Source organism: Oncorhynchus mykiss, chromosome 5, assembly GCF_057628025.1.
Source record: "Oncorhynchus mykiss isolate SJ-2025 chromosome 5, ASM5762802v1, whole genome shotgun sequence".
Taxonomy (NCBI): Eukaryota; Metazoa; Chordata; class Actinopteri; order Salmoniformes; family Salmonidae; genus Oncorhynchus; species Oncorhynchus mykiss.
The window spans coordinates 87,683,053-87,706,132 of record NC_143026.1 but is presented as its reverse complement, the minus strand read 5'-3'; the positions used below and the strand labels follow the sequence as shown (position 1 = coordinate 87,706,132).

General features: G+C 53.8%; 1 protein-coding gene across 2 annotated transcripts in view; it reads left to right on the top strand.

Annotated features, from left to right (window-relative positions):
* cachd1 (cache domain containing 1) overlaps nucleotides 1-23,080 on the top strand; it is a 136,729-nt gene that overhangs the window by 41,416 nt on the left and 72,233 nt on the right. For both annotated transcript variants that reach the window (XM_036978627.2, XM_036978626.2), the window contains exons 2-3: nucleotides 80-142; nucleotides 17,542-17,690. In XM_036978627.2, coding sequence (XP_036834522.2) covers nucleotides 80-142; nucleotides 17,542-17,690 — 212 coding nt within the window. The remainder of the gene's footprint in view (nucleotides 1-79; nucleotides 143-17,541; nucleotides 17,691-23,080) is intronic.

Below are 23,080 nucleotides of genomic sequence, written 5' to 3'. Positions count from 1 at the left end.
GTCTCATGTGATTTAGTTTTAAGCAGCAAGTCTTTTTACAGTCATACTAACCCTGTTTCTCTCCTCTCTCTCCATGCAGAGAATCTTCAACTCATTTGTGTACACAGAAAAGACCTCAAACAGAGAGACCGAGGTACAGCAGGTGAGTCACTGGGTGCTCCTTCCTGTGTGTGTGTGGACCCGTGCGTGTGTGTGCATAGTATGTGTGTTTGTGATTGTCTGTGCTGCAGTAAACACACAACAATCATCAGAGGGAAAGAGGGCTTATTAAAATTCTACAGCTGCCGCCTCATCGGCTTTAAGTTCTCTTTCTGTTTTCCTCTCCTCCACTCTATCTCCTCCACTCTATCTCCTCCACTCTATCTCCTCCACTCTATCTCCTCCACTCTATCTCCTCCACTCTATCTCCTCCACTCTATCTCCTCCACTCTATCTCCTCCACTCTATCTCCTCCACTCTATCTCCTCCACTCTATCTCCTCCACTCTATCTCCTCCACTCTATCTCCTCCACTCTATCTCCTCCACTCTATCTCCTCCACTCTATCTCCTCCACTCTATCCCCTCTACTACACAGTGTCTGTGCAGTAAGGCTTCCCTCTGACAAGGTGATGCTGAAATCGGTTCTCTCTCTACCTGAGCTGTAATGCAGTATTAAAGAGTGAATACATGCCATTTAATCTCCATTCTCCCATGGTTGGTAATAAAGAGGCCACATTAGACTCCTGGCTAGATCTGTTTAAACAAGTGAATGTAATTCAACTTTATTTATCCCTTCAAGAGCTATTAAGAAAGGTGAAGCCCACTGCCCAGCCAGCTCAGTGTGTTAGCAGTACAGTAATATGTCAGTGTGTTACTCTGGCCCGAGCACTGTGGGCAGAGCTAATGAGCTGGCACTGTGTAGAGTAGTAGTAACCACAGCAGTCTGCTTACTGCCCATGCCCATTCCTGCGCTGCAGTGATCTGTGATGTTTTCACTGTTTGAAAGACTGGCAGTTTCCATTTCTACTGGCTCAGCATAATACAGTACAGTAGCTGGCCCTGGATCAGTTTAATCAATAAGTCATCAATAAGTCATTTTATCTTTTTTTTTTATTTCTCCCCCCACAGCTACTGCTCTCATTAATCTGATCTATGGTCATTAGTTTAGTACCTGGTAATGCCCATAGGCTGTATCGGTACTACCACTCCTTCTGTGTGGACATAGAAAACTGTAGGCTTTGATGCCCACATTTGGTTCCAGTATGTTGTTATTTAAGAGGTTCCAGACACCATGCTAATGCGGCCTGCCAGTAGATACAGTACCTCGGTTCATAATAGTTTCTCTCCTGTCCGTTTGGAGGTCGACAGCATACACCAGGATATGTTCTGTCTCTCCTCTGGGGAGATGGAGTCTGCTGTTTACTCCTCTGGGGAGATGTGATGGAGTCTGCTGTTTGCTCCTCTGGGGAGATGTGATGGAGTCTGCTGTTTACTCCTCTGGGGAGATGAGATGGAGTCTGCTGTTTACTCCTCTGGGGTGATGAGATGGAGTCTGCTGTTTACTCCTCTGGGGAGATGGAGTCTGCTGTATACTCCTCTGGGGTGATGAGATGGAGTCTGCTGTTTACTCCTCTGGGGAGGTGGAGTCTGCTGTTTACTCCTCTGGGGAGATGGAGTCTGCTGTTTACTCCTCTGGGGAGATGAGATGGAGTCTGCTGTTTACTCCTCTGGGGAGATGTGATGGAGTCTGCTGTTTACTCCTCTGGGGAGATGGAGTCTGCTGTTTACTCCTCTGGGGAGATGGAGTCTGCTGTTTACTCCTCTGGGGAGATGAGATGGAGTCTGCTGTTTGCTCCTCTGGGGAGATGGAGTCTGCTGTTTACTCCTCTGGGGAGATGTGATGGAGTCTGCTGTTTACTCCTCTGGGGAGATGAGATGGAGTCTGCTGTTTACTCCTCTGGGGAGATGAGATGGAGTCTGCTGTTTGCTCCTCTGGGGAGATGAGATGGAGTCTGCTGTTTGCTCCTCTGGGGAGATGAGATGGAGTCTGCTGTTTACTCCTCTGGGTAGATGAGATGGAGTCTGCTGTTTGCTCCTCTGGGGAGATGGAGTCTGCTGTTTACTCCTCTGGGGAGATGAGATGGAGTCTGTTTGCTCCTCTGGGGAGATGAGATGGAGTCTGCTGTTTGCTCCTCTGGGGAGATGTGATGGAGTCTGCTGTTTGCTCCTCTGGGGAGATGAGATGGAGTCTGCTGTTTGCTCCTCTGGGGAGATGAGATGGAGTCTGCTGTTTACTCCTCTGGGGAGATGGAGTCTGCTGTTTTCTCCTCTGGGGAGATGAGATGGAGTCTGCTGTTTGCTCCTCTGGGGAGATGGAGTCTGCTGTTTACTCCTCTGGGGAGATGAGATGGAGTCTGTTGTTTGCTCCTCTGGGGAGATGTGATGGAGTCTGCTGTTTGCTCCTCTGGGGAGATGCGATGGAGTCTGCTGTTTTCTCCTCTGGGGAGATGAGATGGAGTCTGCTGTTTGCTCCTCTGGGGAGATGGAGTCTGCTGTTTGCTCCTCTGGGGAGATGAGATGGAGTCTGCTGTTTTCTCCTCTGGGGAGATGAGATGGAGTCTGCTGTTTGCTCCTCTGGGGAGATGGAGTCTGCTTTTTACTTCTCTGGGGATATATGATTGAGTCTGCTGTTTACTCCTCTGGGGAGATGGAGTCTGCTATTTACTCCTCTGGGGAGATGTGATGGAGTCTGCTGTTTTCTCCTCTGGGGAGATGGAGTCTGCTGTTTTGCTCCTCTGGGGAGATGAGATGGAGTCTGCTGTTTGCTCCTCTGGGGAGATGTGATGGAGTCTGCTGTTTTCTCCTCTGGGGAGATGAGATGGAGTCTGCTGTTTGCTCCTCTGGGGTGATGAGATGGAGTCTGCTGTTTTGCTCCTCTGGGGAGATGAGATGGAGTCTGCTGTTTGCTCCTCTGGGAAGATGTGATGGAGTCTGCTGTTTTCTCCTCTGGGGAGATGTGATGGAGTCTGCTGTTTTCTCCTCTGGGGAGATGAGATGGAGTCTGCTGTTTTGTTCCTCTGGGGAGATGTGATGGAGTCTGCTGTTTGCTCCTCTGGGAAGATGTGATGGAGTCTGCTGTTTTCTCCTCTGGGGAGATGAGATGGAGTCTGCTGTTTGCTCCTCTGGGGTGATGAGATGGAGTCTGCTGTTTTGCTCCTCTGGGGAGATGAGATGGAGTCTGCTGTTTGCTCCTCTGGGGAGATGTGATGGAGTCTGCTGTTTGCTCCTCTGGGGAGATGAAATGGAGTCTGCTGTTTGCTCCTCTGGGGAGATGAGATGGAGTCTGCTGTTTGCTCCTCTGGGGAGATGAGGTGGAGTCTGCTGTTTGCTCCTCTGGGGAGATGAGATGGAGTCTGCTGTTTGCTCCTCTGGGGAGATGAGATGGAGTCTGCTGTTTGCTCCTCTGGGGAGATGAGATGGAGTCTGCTGTTTGCTCCTCTGGGGAGATGAGATGGAGTCTGCTGTTTGCTCTTCTGGGGAGATGGAGTCTGCTGTTTACTCCTCTGGGGAGATATGATTGAGTCTGCTGTTTACTCCTCTGGGGAGATGGAGTCTGCTATTTACTCCTCTGGGGAGATGTGATGGAGTCTGCTGTTTGCTCCTCTGGGAGATGTGATGGAGTCTGCTGTTTGCTCCTCTGGGGAGATGAGATGGAGTCTGCTGTTTGCTCCTCTGGGGAGATGGAGTCTGCTGTTTACTCCTCTGGGGAGATGAGATGGAGTCTGCTGTTTTCTCCTCTGGGGAGATGGAGTCTGTTGTTTGCTCCTCTGGGGAGATGAGATGGAGTCTGTTGTTTGCTCCTCTGGGGAGATGAGATGGAGTCTGCTGTTTGCTCTTCTGGGGAGATGGAGTCTGCTGTTTACTCCTCTGGGGAGATATGATTGAGTCTGCTATTTACTCCTCTGGGGAGATGTGATGGAGTCTGCTGTTTGCTCCTCTGGGAGATGTGATGGAGTCTGCTGTTTGCTCCTCTGGGGAGATGAGATGGAGTCTGCTGTTTTCTCCTCTGGGGAGATGGAGTCTGCTGTTTGCTCCTCTGGGGAGATGGAGTCTGCTGTTTACTCCTCTGGGGAGATGAGATGGAGTCTGCTGTTTTCTCCTCTGGGGAGATGGAGTCTGTTGTTTGCTCCTCTGGGGAGATGAGATGGAGTCTGTTGTTTGCTCCTCTGGGGAGATGAGATGGAGTCTGCTGTTTACTCCTCTGGGGAGATGTGATGGAGTCTGCTGTTTGCTCCTCTGGGGAGATGAGATGGAGTCTGCTGTTTTCTCCTCTGGGGAAATGAGATGGAGTCTGCTGTTTGCTCCTCTGGGGAGATGAGATGGAGTCTGCTGTTTACTCTTCTGGGGAGATGAGATGGAGTCTGCTGTTTTCTCCAGCTGATGAGATGGAGTCTGATGTTTGCTCCTCTGGGGTGATGAGGTGGAGTCTGCTGTTTGCTCCTCTGGGGTGATGAGATGGAGTCTGATGTTTGCTCCTCTGGGGAGATGAGATGGAGTCTGCTGTTTGCTCCTCTGGGGAGATGAGATGGAGTCTGCTGTTTGCTCTTCTGGGGAGATGGAGTCTGCTGTTTACTCCTCTGGGGAGATATGATTGAGTCTGCTGTTTGCTCCTCTGGGGAGATGAGATGGAGTCTGCTGTTTGCTCCTCTGGGGAGATGAGATGGAGTCTGCTGTTTGCTCCTCTGGGGAGATGAGATGGAGTCTGCTGTTTGCTCCTCTGGGGAGATGAGATGGAGTCTGCTGTTTGCTCCTCTGGGGAGATGAGATGGAGTCTGCTGTTTGCTCCTCTGGGGAGATGAGATGGAGTCTGCTGTTTGCTCTTCTGGGGAGATGGAGTCTGCTATTTACTCCTCTGGGGAGATGTGATGGAGTCTGCTGTTTGCTCCTCTGGGAGATGTGATGGAGTCTGCTGTTTGCTCCTCTGGGGAGATGAGATGGAGTCTGCTGTTTTCTCCTCTGGGGAGATGGAGTCTGCTGTTTGCTCCTCTGGGGAGATGGAGTCTGCTGTTTACTCCTCTGGGGAGATGAGATGGAGTCTGCTGTTTACTCCTCTGGGGAGATGTGATGGAGTCTGCTGTTTACTCCTCTGGGGAGATGAGATGGAGTCTGCTGTTTACTCCTCTGGGGAGATGAGATGGAGTCTGCTGTTTGCTCCTCTGGGGAGATGAGATGGAGTCTGCTGTTTGCTCCTCTGGGGAGATGAGATGGAGTCTGCTGTTTACTCCTCTGGGTAGATGAGATGGAGTCTGCTGTTTGCTCCTCTGGGGAGATGGAGTCTGCTGTTTACTCCTCTGGGGAGATGAGATGGAGTCTGTTTGCTCCTCTGGGGAGATGAGATGGAGTCTGCTGTTTGCTCCTCTGGGGAGATGTGATGGAGTCTGCTGTTTGCTCCTCTGGGGAGATGAGATGGAGTCTGCTGTTTGCTCCTCTGGGGAGATGAGATGGAGTCTGCTGTTTACTCCTCTGGGGAGATGGAGTCTGCTGTTTTCTCCTCTGGGGAGATGAGATGGAGTCTGCTGTTTGCTCCTCTGGGGAGATGGAGTCTGCTGTTTACTCCTCTGGGGAGATGAGATGGAGTCTGTTGTTTGCTCCTCTGGGGAGATGTGATGGAGTCTGCTGTTTGCTCCTCTGGGGAGATGCGATGGAGTCTGCTGTTTTCTCCTCTGGGGAGATGAGATGGAGTCTGCTGTTTGCTCCTCTGGGGAGATGGAGTCTGCTGTTTGCTCCTCTGGGGAGATGAGATGGAGTCTGCTGTTTTCTCCTCTGGGGAGATGAGATGGAGTCTGCTGTTTGCTCCTCTGGGGAGATGGAGTCTGCTTTTTACTTCTCTGGGGATATATGATTGAGTCTGCTGTTTACTCCTCTGGGGAGATGGAGTCTGCTATTTACTCCTCTGGGGAGATGTGATGGAGTCTGCTGTTTTCTCCTCTGGGGAGATGGAGTCTGCTGTTTTGCTCCTCTGGGGAGATGAGATGGAGTCTGCTGTTTGCTCCTCTGGGGAGATGTGATGGAGTCTGCTGTTTTCTCCTCTGGGGAGATGAGATGGAGTCTGCTGTTTGCTCCTCTGGGGTGATGAGATGGAGTCTGCTGTTTTGCTCCTCTGGGGAGATGAGATGGAGTCTGCTGTTTGCTCCTCTGGGAAGATGTGATGGAGTCTGCTGTTTTCTCCTCTGGGGAGATGTGATGGAGTCTGCTGTTTTCTCCTCTGGGGAGATGAGATGGAGTCTGCTGTTTTGTTCCTCTGGGGAGATGTGATGGAGTCTGCTGTTTGCTCCTCTGGGAAGATGTGATGGAGTCTGCTGTTTTCTCCTCTGGGGAGATGAGATGGAGTCTGCTGTTTGCTCCTCTGGGGTGATGAGATGGAGTCTGCTGTTTTGCTCCTCTGGGGAGATGAGATGGAGTCTGCTGTTTGCTCCTCTGGGGAGATGTGATGGAGTCTGCTGTTTGCTCCTCTGGGGAGATGAAATGGAGTCTGCTGTTTGCTCCTCTGGGGAGATGAGATGGAGTCTGCTGTTTGCTCCTCTGGGGAGATGAGGTGGAGTCTGCTGTTTGCTCCTCTGGGGAGATGAGATGGAGTCTGCTGTTTGCTCCTCTGGGGAGATGAGATGGAGTCTGCTGTTTGCTCCTCTGGGGAGATGAGATGGAGTCTGCTGTTTGCTCCTCTGGGGAGATGAGATGGAGTCTGCTGTTTGCTCTTCTGGGGAGATGGAGTCTGCTGTTTACTCCTCTGGGGAGATATGATTGAGTCTGCTGTTTACTCCTCTGGGGAGATGGAGTCTGCTATTTACTCCTCTGGGGAGATGTGATGGAGTCTGCTGTTTGCTCCTCTGGGAGATGTGATGGAGTCTGCTGTTTGCTCCTCTGGGGAGATGAGATGGAGTCTGCTGTTTTCTCCTCTGGGGAGATATGATTGAGTCTGCTGTTTGCTCCTCTGGGGAGATGGAGTCTGCTGTTTACTCCTCTGGGGAGATGAGATGGAGTCTGCTGTTTTCTCCTCTGGGGAGATGGAGTCTGTTGTTTGCTCCTCTGGGGAGATGAGATGGAGTCTGTTGTTTGCTCCTCTGGGGAGATGAGATGGAGTCTGCTGTTTGCTCTTCTGGGGAGATGGAGTCTGCTGTTTACTCCTCTGGGGAGATATGATTGAGTCTGCTATTTACTCCTCTGGGGAGATGTGATGGAGTCTGCTGTTTGCTCCTCTGGGAGATGTGATGGAGTCTGCTGTTTGCTCCTCTGGGGAGATGAGATGGAGTCTGCTGTTTTCTCCTCTGGGGAGATGGAGTCTGCTGTTTGCTCCTCTGGGGAGATGGAGTCTGCTGTTTACTCCTCTGGGGAGATGAGATGGAGTCTGCTGTTTTCTCCTCTGGGGAGATGGAGTCTGTTGTTTGCTCCTCTGGGGAGATGAGATGGAGTCTGTTGTTTGCTCCTCTGGGGAGATGAGATGGAGTCTGCTGTTTACTCCTCTGGGGAGATGTGATGGAGTCTGCTGTTTGCTCCTCTGGGGAGATGAGATGGAGTCTGCTGTTTTCTCCTCTGGGGAGATGAGATGGAGTCTGCTGTTTGCTCCTCTGGGGAGATGAGATGGAGTCTGCTGTTTACTCTTCTGGGGAGATGAGATGGAGTCTGCTGTTTTCTCCAGCTGATGAGATGGAGTCTGATGTTTGCTCCTCTGGGGTGATGAGGTGGAGTCTGCTGTTTGCTCCTCTGGGGTGATGAGATGGAGTCTGATGTTTGCTCCTCTGGGGAGATGAGATGGAGTCTGCTGTTTGCTCCTCTGGGGAGATGAGATGGAGTCTGCTGTTTGCTCTTCTGGGGAGATGGAGTCTGCTGTTTACTCCTCTGGGGAGATATGATTGAGTCTGCTGTTTGCTCCTCTGGGGAGATGAGATGGAGTCTGCTGTTTGCTCCTCTGGGGAGATGAGATGGAGTCTGCTGTTTGCTCCTCTGGGGAGATGAGATGGAGTCTGCTGTTTGCTCCTCTGGGGAGATGAGATGGAGTCTGCTGTTTGCTCCTCTGGGGAGATGAGATGGAGTCTGCTGTTTGCTCCTCTGGGGAGATGAGATGGAGTCTGCTGTTTGCTCTTCTGGGGAGATGGAGTCTGCTATTTACTCCTCTGGGGAGATGTGATGGAGTCTGCTGTTTGCTCCTCTGGGAGATGTGATGGAGTCTGCTGTTTGCTCCTCTGGGGAGATGAGATGGAGTCTGCTGTTTTCTCCTCTGGGGAGATGGAGTCTGCTGTTTGCTCCTCTGGGGAGATGGAGTCTGCTGTTTACTCCTCTGGGGAGATGAGATGGAGTCTGCTGTTTTCTCCTCTGGGGAGATGGAGTCTGTTGTTTGCTCCTCTGGGGAGATGAGATGGAGTCTGCTGTTTACTCCTCTGGGGAGATGAGATGGAGTCTGCTGTTTGCTCCTCTGGGGAGATGAGATGGAGTCTGCTGTTTGCTCCTCTGGGGAGATGAGATGGAGTCTGCTGTTTGCTCCTCTGGGGAGATGAGATGGAGTCTGCTGTTTGCTCCTCTGGGGAGATGAGATGGAGTCTGCTGTTTGCTCCTCTGGGGAGATGAGATGGAGTCTGCTGTTTGCTCTTCTGGGGAGATGGAGTCTGCTATTTACTCCTCTGGGGAGATGTGATGGAGTCTGCTGTTTGCTCCTCTGGGAGATGTGATGGAGTCTGCTGTTTGCTCCTCTGGGGAGATGAGATGGAGTCTGCTGTTTTCTCCTCTGGGGAGATGGAGTCTGCTGTTTGCTCCTCTGGGGAGATGGAGTCTGCTGTTTACTCCTCTGGGGAGATGAGATGGAGTCTGCTGTTTTCTCCTCTGGGGAGATGGAGTCTGTTGTTTGCTCCTCTGGGGAGATGAGATGGAGTCTGCTGTTTACTCCTCTGGGGAGATGTGATGGAGTCTGCTGTTTGCTCCTCTGGGGAGATGAGATGGAGTCTGCTGTTTTCTCCTCTGGGGAGATGAGATGGAGTCTGCTGTTTGCTCCTCTGGGGAGATGAGATGGAGTCTGCTGTTTACTCTTCTGGGGAGATGAGATGGAGTCTGCTGTTTTCTCCTCTGGGGTGATGAGATGGAGTCTGATGTTTGCTCCTCTGGGGTGATGAGGTGGAGTCTGCTGTTTGCTCCTCTGGGGTGATGAGATGGAGTCTGATGTTTGCTCCTCTGGGGAGATGAGATGGAGTCTGCTGTTTGCTCCTCTGGGGAGATGAGATGGAGTCTGCTGTTTGCTCCTCTGGGGAGATGAGATGGAGTCTGCTGTTTGCTCCTCTGGGGAAATAGAATCAGCAGAGAGCGACAACGGCAGACAATGAGCAGCTAGTCTATGGTCAAAAGCTGCCTATAGATGGATGCATAGTTCTTTCTTTCTGTCTCTGGGGTGTGTGTGTCTGTGTGTGTGTCTGTGTCTGTCTGTGTGTGTGTGTGTGTGTGTGTGTGTGTGTGTGTGTGTGTGTGTGTGTGTGTGTGTGTGTCTCTGTCTGTGTGTCTCTGTCTGTGTGTCTCTGTCTGTGTGTCTCTGTCTGTGTGTCTCTGTCTGTGTGTCTGTCTGTCTGTCTGTGGGGTCTCTCGGTCTGTCTCTGGAGTCTCTGTCTGTCTGTCTGTCTCTGGAGTCTCTGTCTGTCTGTCTGTCTCTGGGGTCTCTCGCTCTGTCTGTCTGTGTGTCTGTGGGATCTCTCGGCGAGTCTGTCTGTCTCTGGGGTCTCTCTCTGTCTGTCTCTGGGGTCTCTCTCTGTCTGTCTCTGGGGTCTCTCTCTGTCTGTCTCTGGGGTCTCTCTCTGTCTGTCTCTGGGGTCTCTCTCTGTCTGTCTCTGGGGTCTCTCTCTCTGGGGTCTCTCTCTCTGGGGTCTCTCTCTCTGGGGTCTCTCTCTCTGGAGTCTCTCTCTCTGGGGTCTCTCTCTCTGGGGTCTCTCTCTGGGGTCTCTCTCCCTGGGAGTCTCTCTCTCTCTGGGGGTCTCTCTCTCTCTGTCTCTGGGGTCTCTCTCTCTCTGTCTCTGGGGTCTCTCTCTCTCTCTGTCTCTGGGGTCTCTCTCTCTCTGGGGTCTCTCTGTCTCTGGGGTCTCTCTCTCTGTCTGTCTCTGGCGTCTCTCTCTGTCTGTCTCTGGGGTCTCTCTCTCTGTCTCTGGGGTCTCTCTCTCTGGGGTCTCTCTCTCTGGGGTCTCTCTCTCTGGGGTCTCTCTCTCTGGGGTCTCTCTCTGGGGTCTCTCTCTCTCTGGGGGTCTCTCTCTCTCTGTCTCTGTCGTCTCTCTGTCTCTGGGGTCTCTCTGTCTCTCTGTCTCTGGGGTCTCTCTGTCTCTGGGGTCTCTCTCTCTCTCTGTCTCTGGGATCTCTCTGTCTCTGGGATCTCTCTGTCTCTGGGGTCTCTCTGTCTCTGGGGTCTCTCTCTCTCTCTGTCTCTGGGGTCTCTCTCTCTCTCTGGGGTCTCTCTCTGTCTCTGGGGTCTCTCTCTGTCTCTAGGGTCTCTCTCTCTGTCTCTAGGGTCTCTCTCTCTGTCTCTGGGGTCTCTCTCGCTCTGTCTCTGGGGTCTCTCTCTGTCTCTGGGGTCTCTCTCTCTCTGTCTCTGGGGTCTGTCTCTCTCTGTCTCTGGGGTCTCTCTCTCTCTGTCTCTGGGGTCTCTCTCTCTCTGTCTCTGGGGTCTCTCTCTCTCTCTGTCTCTGGGGTCTCTCTGTCTCTGGGGTCTCTCTCTCTCTGTCTCTGGGGTCTCTTTGTCTCTGGGGTCTCTTTGTCTCTGGGGTCTCTTTGTCTCTGGGGTCTCTCTGTCTCTGGGGTCTCTCTCTCTCTGTCTCTGGGGTCTCTCTCTCTCTGTCTCTGGGGTCTCTCTCTCTCTGTCTCTGGGGTGTCTCTCTCTCTGTCTCTGGGGTCTCTCTGTCTCTGTCTCTTGGGTCTCTCTGTCTCTGTCTCTGGGGTCTCTCTCTCTCTGTCTCTGGGGTCTGTCTCTGGGGTCTCTCTCTGTCTCTGGGGTCTCTCTCTGTCTCTGGGGTCTCTCGGTGTGTCTCTGGGGTCTCTGTCTCTGGGGTCTCTCAGTGTGTCTCTGGGGTTTCTGTCTCTGGGTTCTCTCGGTGTGTCTCTTGGGTCTCTCGGTGTGTCTCTGGGGTCTCTCGGTGTGTCTCTGGGGTCTCTCGGTGTGTCTCTGGGGTCTCTCGTGTGTCTCTGGGGTCTCTCGGTCTGTGTGTCTCTGGGGTCTCTCGGTCTGTCTGTCTCTGGGGTCTCTCGGTCTGTCTGTCTCTGGGGTCTCTCGGTCTGTCTGTCTCTGGGGTCTCGCGGTCTGTCTGTCTCTGGGGTCTCTCGGTCTGTCTGTCTCTGGGGTCTCTCGGTCTGTCTGTCTCTGGGGTCTCTCGGTCTGTCTGTCTCTGGGGTCTCTCGGTCTGTCTGTCTCTGGGGTCTCTCGGTCTGTCTGTCTCTGGGGTCTCTCGGTCTGTCTGTCTCTGGGGTCTCTCGGTGTGTCTCTGGGGTCTCTCGGTGTGTCTCTGGGGTCTCTGTCTCTGGGGTCTCTGTCTCTGGGGTCTCTTGGTGTGTCTCTGGGGTGTCTCTGGGGTGTCTCAGTGTGTCTCTGGGGTCTCTGTTTCTGGGGTCCCTCGTGTGTCTCTGGGGTCTCTTGGTGTGTCTCTGGTGTCTCTCGGTGTGTCTCTGGGGTCTCTCGGTGTGTCTCTGGGGTTTCTGTCTCTGGGGTCTCTCGGGTCTCTCGTGTGTCTCTGTCTCTGGGGTCTCTCGGGTGTGTCTCTGGGGTCTCTGTCTCTGGGGTCTCTCGGTGTGTCTCTGGGGTGTCTCTGGGGTCTCTCGGTGTGTCTCTGGGGTCTCTCGGTGTGTCTCTGGGGTCTCTCGGTGTGTCTCTGGGGTGTTTCGGTGTGTCTCTGGGGTCTCTGCCTCTGGGGTCTCTCGGTGTGTCTCTGGGGTCTCTCGGTGTGTCTCTGGGGTCTCTCGGTGTGTCTCTGGGGTCTCTCGGTGTGTCTCTGGGGTGTGTCTCTGGGGTGTCTCGGTGTGTCTCTGGTCTGTCTCTGGGGTCTCTCGGTGTGTCTCTGGTCTGTCTCTGGGGTCTCTCGGTGTGTCTCTGGGGTCTCTCGGTGTGTCTCTTGGGTCTCTCGGTGTGTCTCTGGGGTCTCTCGGTGTGTCTCTGGGGTCTCTCGGTGTGTCTCTGGGGTCTCTCAGTTGGGTCTCTCGGTCTGTCTGTCTCTTGGTGTGTCTCTGGGGTCTCTCGGTGTGTCTCTGGGGTCTCTGTCTCTTGGGTCTTTCGGTGTGTCTCTGGGGTCTCTCGGTGTGTCTCTGGGGTCTCTCGGTGTGTCTCTGGGGTCTCTCGGTGTGTCTCTGGGGACTCTCGGTGTGTCTCTGGGGACTCTCGGTGTGTCTCTGGGGTCTCTCGGTGTGTCTCTGGGGTGTCTCAGTGTGTCTCTGGGGTCTCTGTCTCTGGGGTCTCTCGGTGTGTCTCTGGGGTCTCTCGGTGTGTCTCTGGGGTCTCTCGGTGTGTCTCTGGGGTCTCTCGGTGTGTCTCTGGGGTCTCTGCCTCTGGGGTCTCTCGGTGTGTCTCTGGGGTCTCTCGGTGTGTCTCTGGGGTCTCTCGGTGTGTCTCTGGGGTCTCTCGGTGTGTCTCTGGGGTGTCTCGGTGTGTCTCTGGGGTTTCTCGGTGTGTCTCTGGTCTGTCTGTCTTGGGGGTCTCTCGGTGTGTCTCTGGGGTCTCTCGGTGTGTCTCTGGGGTCTCTGTCTCTTGGGTCTCTCGGTGTGTCTCTGGGGTCTCTCGGTGTGTCTCTGGGGTCTCTCGGTGTGTCTCTGGGGTCTCTCGGGTGTGTCTCTGGGGTCTCTGTCTCTGGGGTCTCTCGGTGTGTCTCTGGGGTCTCTGTCTCTGGGGTCTCTCGGTGTGTCTCTGGGGTCTCTCGGTGTGTCTCTGGGGTCTCTCAGTTGGGTCTCTCGGTCTGTCTTTCTCTGGGGTCTCTCTGTGTGTCTCTGGGGTCTCTCGGTGTGTCTCTGGGGTCTCTGTCTCTTGGGTCTCTCGGTGTGTCTCTTGGGTCTCTCGGTGTGTCTCTGGGGTCTCGGTGTGTCTCTGGGGTCTCTCGGTGTGTCTCTGGGGTCTCTCTGTGTGTCTCTGGGGTCTCTCTGTGTGTCTCTGGGGTCTCTCGGTGTGTCTCTGGGGTCTCTCGGTGTGTCTCTGGGGTCTATCGGTGTGTCTCTGGGGACTCTCGGTGTGTCTCTGGGGTCTCTCGGTGTGTCTCTGGGGTCTCTGCCTCTGGGGTCTCTCGGTGTGTCTCTGGGGTCTCTGTCTCTGGGGTCTCTCGGTGTGTCTCTGGGGTCTCTCGGTGTGTCTCTGGGGTGTCTCGGTGTGTCTCTGGGGTCTCTGTCTCTGGGGTCTCTCGGTGTGTCTCTGGGGTCTCTCGGTGTGTCTCTGGGGTGTTTCGGTGTGTCTCTGGGGTCTCTGTCTCTGGGGTGTCTCGGTGTGTCTCTGGGGTGTCTCGGTGTGTCTCTGGGGTGTCTCGGTGTGTCTCTGGGGTCTCTCGGTGTGTCTCTGGGGTGTCTCGGTGTGTCTCTGGGGTGTCTCGGTGTGTCTCTGGGGTGTCTCGGTGTGTCTCTGGGGTCTCTGGGGTGTCTCGGTGTGTCTCTGGGGTGTCTCGGTGTGTCTCTGGGGTCTCTCGGTGTGTCTCTGGTCTGTCTCAGACCACTGAGATACACCACCTAACAGTGACATTTAAAGTAAAGGCCAGCTAGAGCTAATGGAAGGGTTTCTCTGTTTCTGTTCAGCTGTATGGAATGACCTTGATGGGCTAGTTATTTAGTAACATTCACCCAGTCTGGTACTGATCCGGGTCACAGCTCTCCTCCCTAACCCAGGCGTATTCTAGCCCTAACCACACTGAACCAGAACTGCATGGTCTGAGACGGGCTGGCAAGAGCTACAGCAACCACAGAGCCCAATATGTGTTATAGTGAAGGGGATAGGGGTCAGGGGAGTGAGCGGTGAGGCCTGGTAGGAGGGTGGGTGGCTGGGATTTGTGGGTAAAGAGAGGGTGGGAGGTCAGGGAGTGGAGGGTGGTTTTGGCTATGGAAAATAGTCAGACCCTAAACCTGTGCTTTGCAGTTCTTTGGTTTCTAGTTTCTCTGTAGTCATTAATGGGTATTTCTCTATTTACCCCCGTTGTGGTACACACACACAGACATATTACTGCTGTGGTACACACACACACACACACACACATACACACACACAGACATATTACAGTCCACATTGGGGCTAATTGCTGTGTGAGCATGCTGGTCCAGCCCAGTCTGAAGGGGTTTACAGTATGGATGAGTCCCAGATGGCACCATCGTCAGGCTGCATAGTGCACTACTGTTGACCTCAGCCTTATGGCCTGTAGTAAGAAGTAGTACACTATATAGGGGGCCATTTGGGACTGAGATCCTATGTATAGTTTGGCTGTGACGCCGCTGGGCCTGTATAAAGCCCTACTGAGAGCAGCGGCTGTCTGATTTAATAGGAATAGCAGCTGCCTGATTAAGGGAATCGCGGTCAATGGGTCGGAGCACATTTCTCTGTTCCTGGCCTGGGCCAGGGCTGTGTTGGCAGGCATGGCTCATTATGCGATGTGGACAGACATGGCGACTGGTTGCCGTAGTAATGGTTCTGTCCTGTTTTTTTCCAGGCAGTAATTGAATGTAGTATCTTTAAAAAAACAAATTTTTAGTCATTTAGTAGACTCTGGTATCCAGAGCAACTTACAGTAGCAATTATGGTTAAGTGCCTTGCTCAAGGGCACATCGGCACATTTTTTTAACTAGTCAGCTCAGGGATTCAAACCAGCGACCTTTCGGTTACAGGCCCAACGCTCTTAATCGCTAGGCTACCTGCCGACCCAGTCATGTTACTGTGTAGGCCTAAAGCTGCTGTATGTTATGAGTTGGAGTTCGTAGTGCTTGTTTGTGTTCGTCAGGCTATGTCGCCTACGTGTTTCAATGCATGTGGGTGAGAGTTGCCACGGTCCCGTAGGTTCTAACTAGGTTCCCCGTGGGGGCTTTTCATTAGCTCCAGAGTAGGAACAGGTACCTGTTGTGAGGAGCTGCTGGTGCGCTGATTATTAGTGTCCCCCAGAGGGAACCCCTTTTGCATTAAGCTCAGAGATGTGTGCACTCAGCCATGACTCCCCCTCTGAGAGCTGTAATGTATACCTAGCTTTAGCTACACACTTACACAGGACAGAGAGTAATGTTGAGCAAAAATGAACTGAAATCTTAGATTATTTTTAGTTTTTTAAACAACTAATTGACTGACCGGTTTGAATTCAATTTTTTTCAGTAGAGTTGTAGTTTCCATTAAGCCAACATTCTACATAGTTCAGCGCCAAAAACGTGGTAATTAACTGCAATAACCATAATCCACTTGTCCGTTCTGTTTCTTTAACGCCTTCTACATTAGGTTAGTGTGGGGAAGCCACAGAAGAACGCGCGATGGTGAGAGATAGAGAGCTGTTGCTTCAAGGTACAGTGGAGCAAAAAAGTATTTAGTCGGCCACCAATTGTGCAAGTTCTCCCACTTAAAAAGATGAGAGAGGCCTGTAATTTTTATCATAGGTACACTTCAACTATGACAGACAAAATTAGGGGGAAAAATCCAGAAAATCACATTGTGGGATTTGTAATGAATTTATTTGCAAATTAGTGAATGACCTGCAGAGAGCTGGGACCAAAGTAACAAAGCCTACCATCAGTAACACACTACGCCGCCAGGGACTCAAATCCTGCAGTGCCAGACGTGTCCCCCTACTTAAGCCAGTACATGTCCAGGCCCGTCTGAAGTTTGCTAGAGAGCATTTGGATGATCCAGAAGAAGATTGGGAGAATGTCATATGGTCAGATGAAACCAAAATATAACTTTTTGGTAAAAACTCAACTCGTCGTGTTTGGAGGACAAAGAATGCTGAGTTGCATCCAAAGAACACCATACCTACTGTGAAGCATGGGGGTGGAAACATCATGCTTTGGGGCTGTTTTTCTGCAAAGGGACCAGGACGACCGATCCGTGTAAAGGAAAGAATGAATGGGGCCATGTATCGTGAGATTTTGAGTGAAAACCTCCTTCCATCAGCAAGGGCATTGAAGGTGAAACGTGGTTGGGTCTTTCAGCATGACAATGATCCCAAACACACCGCCCGGGCAACGAAGGAGTGGCTTCGTAAGAAGCATTTCAAGGTCCTGGAGTGGCCTAGCCAGTCTCCAGATCTCAAACCCATAGAAAATCTTTGGAGGGAGTTGAAAGTCCGTGTTGCCCAGCAACAGCCCCAAAACATCAGTGCTCTAGAGGAGATCTGCATGGCGGAATGGGCCAAAATACCAGCAACAGTGTGTGAAAACCTTGTGAAGACTTACAGAAAACGTTTGACCTGTCATTGCCAACAAAAAGTACATAAAGTATTGAGATAAACTTTTGTTATTGACCGAATACTTATTTTCCACCAAATTTTCCACATTATTTTGCAAATAAATTCATTAAAAATCCTACAATGTGATTTTCTGGATTTTTTTTCTTCTCATTTTGTCTGTCATAGTTGAAGTGTACCTATGATGAAAAGTACAGGCCTCATCTTTTTAAGTGGCAGAACTTGCACAATTGGTAAATACTTTTTTGCCCCACTATCTCTACCTGAAAATACATTATCTAAGTGATTGATAGTTGATATTCAGCAGTCATAAAAGTATGCCTTATTTACTCTGAAGAACTACTAAAATAGTGAATTTGTCAGACAGCATAGACAACCGCTCTATAGAGATGAGATGAGGACTTGGAATGAAATAAAGTCATCAAATGTAATATATACAACAACTGAAATATTTCATTCAAGTAATGTGAATAAATGATGGTTATTAAGTAGTCATAAGGAGTCACTACCATCATGGACTTTTATTAATAGTTTTATTCTGTGTTGTTACAGCATTCAATGCATTGCATTGTGCATTTAATAATAAAATAAAAAAATCACAGACCATTATTTTTTGATAATCAAATCGAACCAACCTCAAAAAGCACAAATCGCTCAGCACCAACACAGGGGACTCGTCAGGCTTAACACTAACCAGCAGGATTCAATTATCCGCCCTTTGTTTAGGAGGGACTAGATTTTCCTTTTTCCTTCTTGGTTTCCATGCTTTGAGCGTGTAACACAGGGTTATTCCTCACTAGCCCTCCACCACCCATCATGACTTTTCCTCAACATTGACAGCTTTCACACAGAGTCTGGTTCTGAGGTCTGAGCGGCTTTGATGCTGTTCACAGATCTTTCCCTTGGTAATTCAGCCAGTATGTATGAGGACCTTGTGTGTGTGTTATACGTGCCTTTTTCAAACTGTGATTAATACAGAACGTAGTCTCTGACCTATAGAATGGGAGGGTCCTCATACATGAATAGGTGCTCAACTAAGGTACTTCATCTTCTGACTGAGCGTGTGCTGTAATTCTACCATGATGATGACGAGGGCCTTGTGTACCATGTCATACAGAATATATCTAACTGTGTGTGTGTGTGTGTGTTTAGCTTGCGAAGAAGATCCGTGAGAAGTTTAACCGCTACCTGGATGTGGTGAACAGGAACAAGCAGGTAGTGGAGGCGTCATACACAGCCCACCTGACCTCTCCTCTGAACGCCATCCAGGACTGCTGCACCATCCCCCCCTCCATGGTTGAGTGAGTATTAACCTAAACCTGATCCACAAACCACTTACCCCCCTTCCTGTGTTTAAATGTGTTTGAGCAGCAGTAGTAGTATTAGTGGTGGTGATGAGCACCAGTAGTAGTAGTAGTGGTGGTGATGAGCAGCAGTAGTGGTGGTGATGAGCTGCAGCAGTAGTAGTAGTGGTGATGAGCTGCAGCAGCGGGGGTGGTGGTGATGAGCTGCAGCAGCGGGGGTGGTGGTGGCGGTGATGAGCTGCAGCAGCGGGGGTGGCGGTGATGAGCTGCAGCAGTAGTAGTAGTGGTGATGAGCTGCAGCAGTAGTAGTAGTGGTGATGAGCTGCAGCAGCGGGGGTGGCGGTGATGAGCTGCAGCAGTAGTAGTAGTGGTGATGAGCTGCAGCAGCGGGGGTGGCGGTGATGAGCTGCAGCAGTAGTAGTAGTGGTGATGAGCTGCAGCAGCGGGGGTGGCGGTGATGAGCTGCAGCAGTAGTAGTAGTGGTGATGAGCTGCAGCAGCGGGGCTGGTGGTGGCGGTGATGAGCTGCAGCAGCGGGGGTGGTGGTGATGAGCTGCAGCAGCGGGGCTGGTGGTGGCGGTGATGAGCTGCAGCAGCGGGGGTGGTGGTGATGAGCTGCAGCAGCGTGGGTGGCGGTGATGAGCTGCAGCAGCGGGGGTGGTGGTGAGCTGCAGCAGCGGGGTTGGCGGTGATGAGCTGCAGCAGCGGGGGTGGCGGTGATGAGCTTCAGCAGCGGGGGTGGTGGTGGCGGTGATGAGCTGCAGCAGCGGGGGTGGTGGTGAGCTGCAGCAGCGGGGTTGGCGGTGATGAGCTGCAGCAGCGGGGGTGGTGGTGAGCTGCAGCAGCGGGGGTGGTGGTGGCGGTGATGAGCTGCAGCAGCGGGGGTGGCGGTGATGAGCTTCAGCAGCGGGGGTGGCGGTGATGAGCTGCAGCAGCGGGGGTGGCGGTGATGAGCTGCAGCAGCGGGGGTGGCGGTGATGAGCTGCAGCAGCGGGGGTGGTGGTGGCGGTGATGAGCTGCAGCAGCGGGGGTGGTGGTGAGCTGCAGCAGCGGGGGTGGTGGTGGCGGTGATGAGCTGCAGCAGCGGGGGTGGTGGTGAGCTGCAGCAGCGGGGGTGGTGGTGGCGGTGATGAGCTGCAGCAGCGGGGGTGGCGGTGATGAGCTGCAGCAGCGGGGGTGGTGGTGGCGGTGATGAGCTGCAGCAGCGGGGGTGGCGGTGATGAGCTGCAGCAGCGGGGGTGGCGGTGATGAGCTTCAGCAGCGGGGGTGGCGGTGATGAGCTGCAGCAGCGGGGGTGGTGGTGAGCTGCAGCAGCGGGGTTGGCGGTGATGAGCTGCAGCAGCGGGGGTGGTGGTGAGCTGCAGCAGCGGGGGTGGTGGTGGCGGTGATGAGCTGCAGCAGCGGGGGTGGCGGTGATGAGCTTCAGCAGCGGGGGTGGCGGTGATGAGCTTCAGCAGCGGGGGTGGCGGTGATGAGCTGCAGCAGCGGGGGTGGTGGTGGCGGTGATGAGCTGCAGCAGCGGGGGTGGTGGTGAGCTGCAGCAGCGGGGGTGGTGGTGGCGGTGATGAGCTGCAGCAGCGGGGGTGGCGGTGATGAGCTTCAGCAGCGGGGGTGGCGGTGATGAGCTGCAGCAGCGGGGGTGGCGGTGATGAGCTGCAGCAGCGGGGGTGGTGGTGGCGGTGATGAGCTGCAGCAGCGGGGGTGGCGGTGATGAGCTGCAGCAGCGGGGGTGGCGGTGATGAGCTTCAGCAGCGGGGGTGGCGGTGATGAGCTGCAGCAGCGGGGGTGGTGGTGAGCTGCAGCAGCGGGGGTGGTGGTCGCGGTGATGAGCTGCAGCAGCGGAGGTGGTGGTGGCGGTGATGAGCTGCAGCAGCGGGGGTGGCGGTGATGAGCTGCAGCAGCGGGGGTGGTGATGAGCTGCAGCAGCGGGGGTGGCGGTGATGAGCTGTAGCAGCGGGGGTGGTGGTGGCGGTGATGAGCTGCAGCAGCGGGGGTTGTGGTGGCGGTGATGAGCTGCAGCAGCGGGGGTGGTGGTGGCGGTGATGAGCTGCAGCAGCGGGGGTGGCGGTGATGAGCTGCAGCAGCGGAGGTGGTGGTGAGCTGCAACAGCGGGGGTGGTGGTGGTGGTGATAAGCTGCAGCAGCGGTGGTGGTGGTGGTGGTGGTGAGTTGCAGCAGTGGTGGTGGTGATGAGCTGCAGCAGCGGTGGTGGTGGTGGTGGTGAGTTGCAGCAGTGGTGGTGGTGATAAGCTGCAGCAGCGGGGGGGGTGGTGGTGGTGGTGAGTTGCAGCAGTGGTGGTGGTGATGAGCTGCAGCAGCGGGGGGGGTGGTGGTGGTGGTGAGTTGCAGCAGTGGTGGTGGTGATGAGCAGCAGCAGGTGTAGTGGTGGTGGTGGGGATGAGCAGCAGCAGCAGGTGTAGTGGTGGGGATGAGCAGCAGCAGCAGGTGTAGTGGTGGTGGTGGGGATGAGCAGCAGCAGCAGCAGGTGTAGTGGTGTTAGTGGTGATGAGCAGCAGCAGCAGCAGTTGTAGTGGTGGTGGTGGGGATGAGCAGCAGCAGCAGTTGTAGTGGTGGTGGTGGGGAGGAGCAGCAGCAGCAGCAGTTGTAGTGGTGGTGGTGGGGATGAGCAGCAGCAGCAGTTGTAGTGGTGGTGGTGGGGATGAGCAGCAGCAGTTGTAGTGGTGGTGGTGGGGATGAGCAGCAGCAGTTGTAGTGGTGTTGGTGGGGATGAGCAGCAGCAGCAGCAGTTGTAGTGGTGGTGGTGGGGATGAGCAGCAGCAGCAGCAGTTGTAGTAGTGGTGGATGGGGATGAGCAGCAGCAGGTGTAGTGGTGTTGGTGGTGATGAGCAGCAGCAGCAGCAGTTGTAGTGGTGGTGGTGGGGATGAGCAGCAGCAGGTGTAGTGGTGGTGGTGGGGATGAACAGCAGCAGGTGTAGTGGTGGTGGGGATGAGCAGTAGCAGTAGTAGTGGTGGATGGGGATGAGCAGTAGCAGTTGTAGTGGTGGATGGGGATGAGCAGTAGCAGTTGTAGTGGTGTTGGTGGTGATGAGCAGTAGCAGTAGTAGTGGTGGATGGGGATGAGCAGTAGCAGTTGTAGTGGTGTTGGTGGTGATGAGCAGCAGCAGGTGTAGTGGTGGTGGTGGGGATGAGCAGCAGCAGGTGTAGTAGTGGTGGATGGGGATGAGCAGTAGCAGTTGTAGTGGTGTTGGTGGTGATGAGCAGCAGCAGGTGTAGTGGTGGTGGTGGGGATGAGCAGCAGCAGGTGTAGTGGTGGTGGTGGGGATGAGCAGCAGCAGGTGTAGTGGTGTTGGTGGTGATGAGCAGCAGCAGGTGTAGTGGTGTTGGTGGTGATGAGCAGCAGCAGGTGTAGTGGTGGTGGTGGGGATGAGCAGCAGCAGGTGTAGTGGTGGTGGGGATGAGCAGCAGCAGCAGCAGTTGTAGTGGTGGTGGTGGGGATGAGCAGCAGCAGGTGTAGTGGTGGTGGTGGGGATGAGCAGCAGCAGTTGTAGTGGTCGTGGGGATAAGCAGCAGCAGTTGTAGTGGTGTTGGTGGTGATGAGCAGCAGCAGCAGCAGTTGTAGTGGTGTTGGTGGTGATGAGCAGCAGCAGGTGTAGTGGTGTTGGTGGTGATGAGCAGCAGCAGTTGTAGTGGTGGTGGTGGGGATGAGCAGCAGCAGGTGTAGTGGTGGTGGTGGGGATGAGCAGCAGCAGGTGTAGTGGTGGTGGGGATGAGCAGTAGCAGTAGTAGTGGTGGATGGGGATGAGCAGTAGCAGTTGTAGTGGTGGATGGGGATGAGCAGTAGCAGTTGTAGTGGTGTTGGTGGTGATGAGCAGTAGCAGTAGTAGTGGTGGATGGGGATGAACAGTAGCAGTTGTAGTGGTGTTGGTGGTGAGCAGCAGCAGCAGCAGCAGTTGTAGTGGTGGTGGTGGGGATGAGCAGCAGCAGTAGTAGTGGTGGTGGGGATGAGCAGTAGCAGTAGTAGTGGTGGTGATGAGCAGTAGTAGCAGTGGTGGTGGTGATGAGCAGTAGCAGTGGTGGTGGTGATGAGCAGCAGCAGTTGTAGTGGTCGTGGGGATAAGCAGCAGCAGTTGTAGTGGTGTTGGTGGTGATGAGCAGCAGCAGCAGCAGTTGTAGTGGTGGGGATGAGCAGCAGCAGGTGTAGTGGTGGTGGGGATGAGCAGCAGCAGTAGTAGTGGTGGTGGGGATGAGCAGTAGCAGTTGTAGTGGTGGTGGTGGTGATGAGCAGCAGCAGCAGCAGTTGTAGTGGTTTTGGTGGTGATGAGCAGCAGCAGCAGCAGTTGTAGTGGTGGTGGTGGTGATGAGCAGCAGCAGCAGTTGTAGTGGTGGTGGTGGGGATGAGCAGCAGCAGTTGTAGTGGTGTTGGTGGTGATGAGCAGCAGCAGTTGTAGTGGTGTTGGTGGTGATGAGCAGCAGCAGCAGCAGTTGTAGTGGTGGTGGTGGGGATGAGCAGCAGCAGCAGGTGTAGTGGTGTTGGTGGTGATGAGCAGCAGCAGCAGCAGTTGTAGTGGTGGTCGTGGTGATGAGCAGCAGCAGTTGTAGTGGTATTGGTGGTGATGAGCAGCAGCAGTAGCAGTAGTAGTGGTGGATGGGGATGAGCAGCAGCAGTTGTAGTGGTATTGGTGGTGATGAGCAGCAGCAGCAGCAGTTGTAGTGGTGGTGGTGGGGATGAGCAGCAGCAGGTGTAGTGGTGGTGGTGGGGATGAGCAGCAGCAGTTGTAGTGGTGTTGGTGGTGATGAGCAGCAGCAGGTGTAGTGGTGGTGGTGGGGATGAGCAGCAGCAGCAGGTGTAGTGGTGGTGGTGGTGATGAGCAGCAGCAGGTGTAGTGGTGGTGGTGGGGATGAGCAGCAGCAGCAGGTGTAGTGGTGGTGGTGGGGATGAGCAGCAGCAGTTGTAGTGTTGTTGGTGGGGATGAGCAGCAGCAGCAGGTGTAGTGGTGGTGGTGGGGATGAGCAGCAGCAGGTGTAGTGGTGTTGGTGGGGATGAGCAGCAGCAGTTGTAGTGGTGGTGGTGGGGATGAGCAGCAGCAGCAGGTGTAGTGGTGGTGGTGGGGATGAGCAGCAGCAGGTGTAGTGGTGGTGGTGGGGATGAGCAGCAGCAGTTGTAGTGGTGGTGGTGGGGATGAGCAGCAGCAGCAGGTGTAGTGGTGGTGGTGGGGATGAGCAGCAGCAGGTGTAGTGGTGTTGGTGGTGATGAGCAGCAGCAGCAGCAGGTGTAGTGGTGGTGGTGGGGATGAGCAGCAGCAGCAGCAGGTGTAGTGGTGGTGGGGATGAGCAGCAGCAGGTGTAGTGGTGGTGGTGGGGATGAGCAGCAGCAGCAGCAGTTGTAGTGGTGGTGGTGGGGATGAGCAGCAGCAGCAGCAGTTGTAGT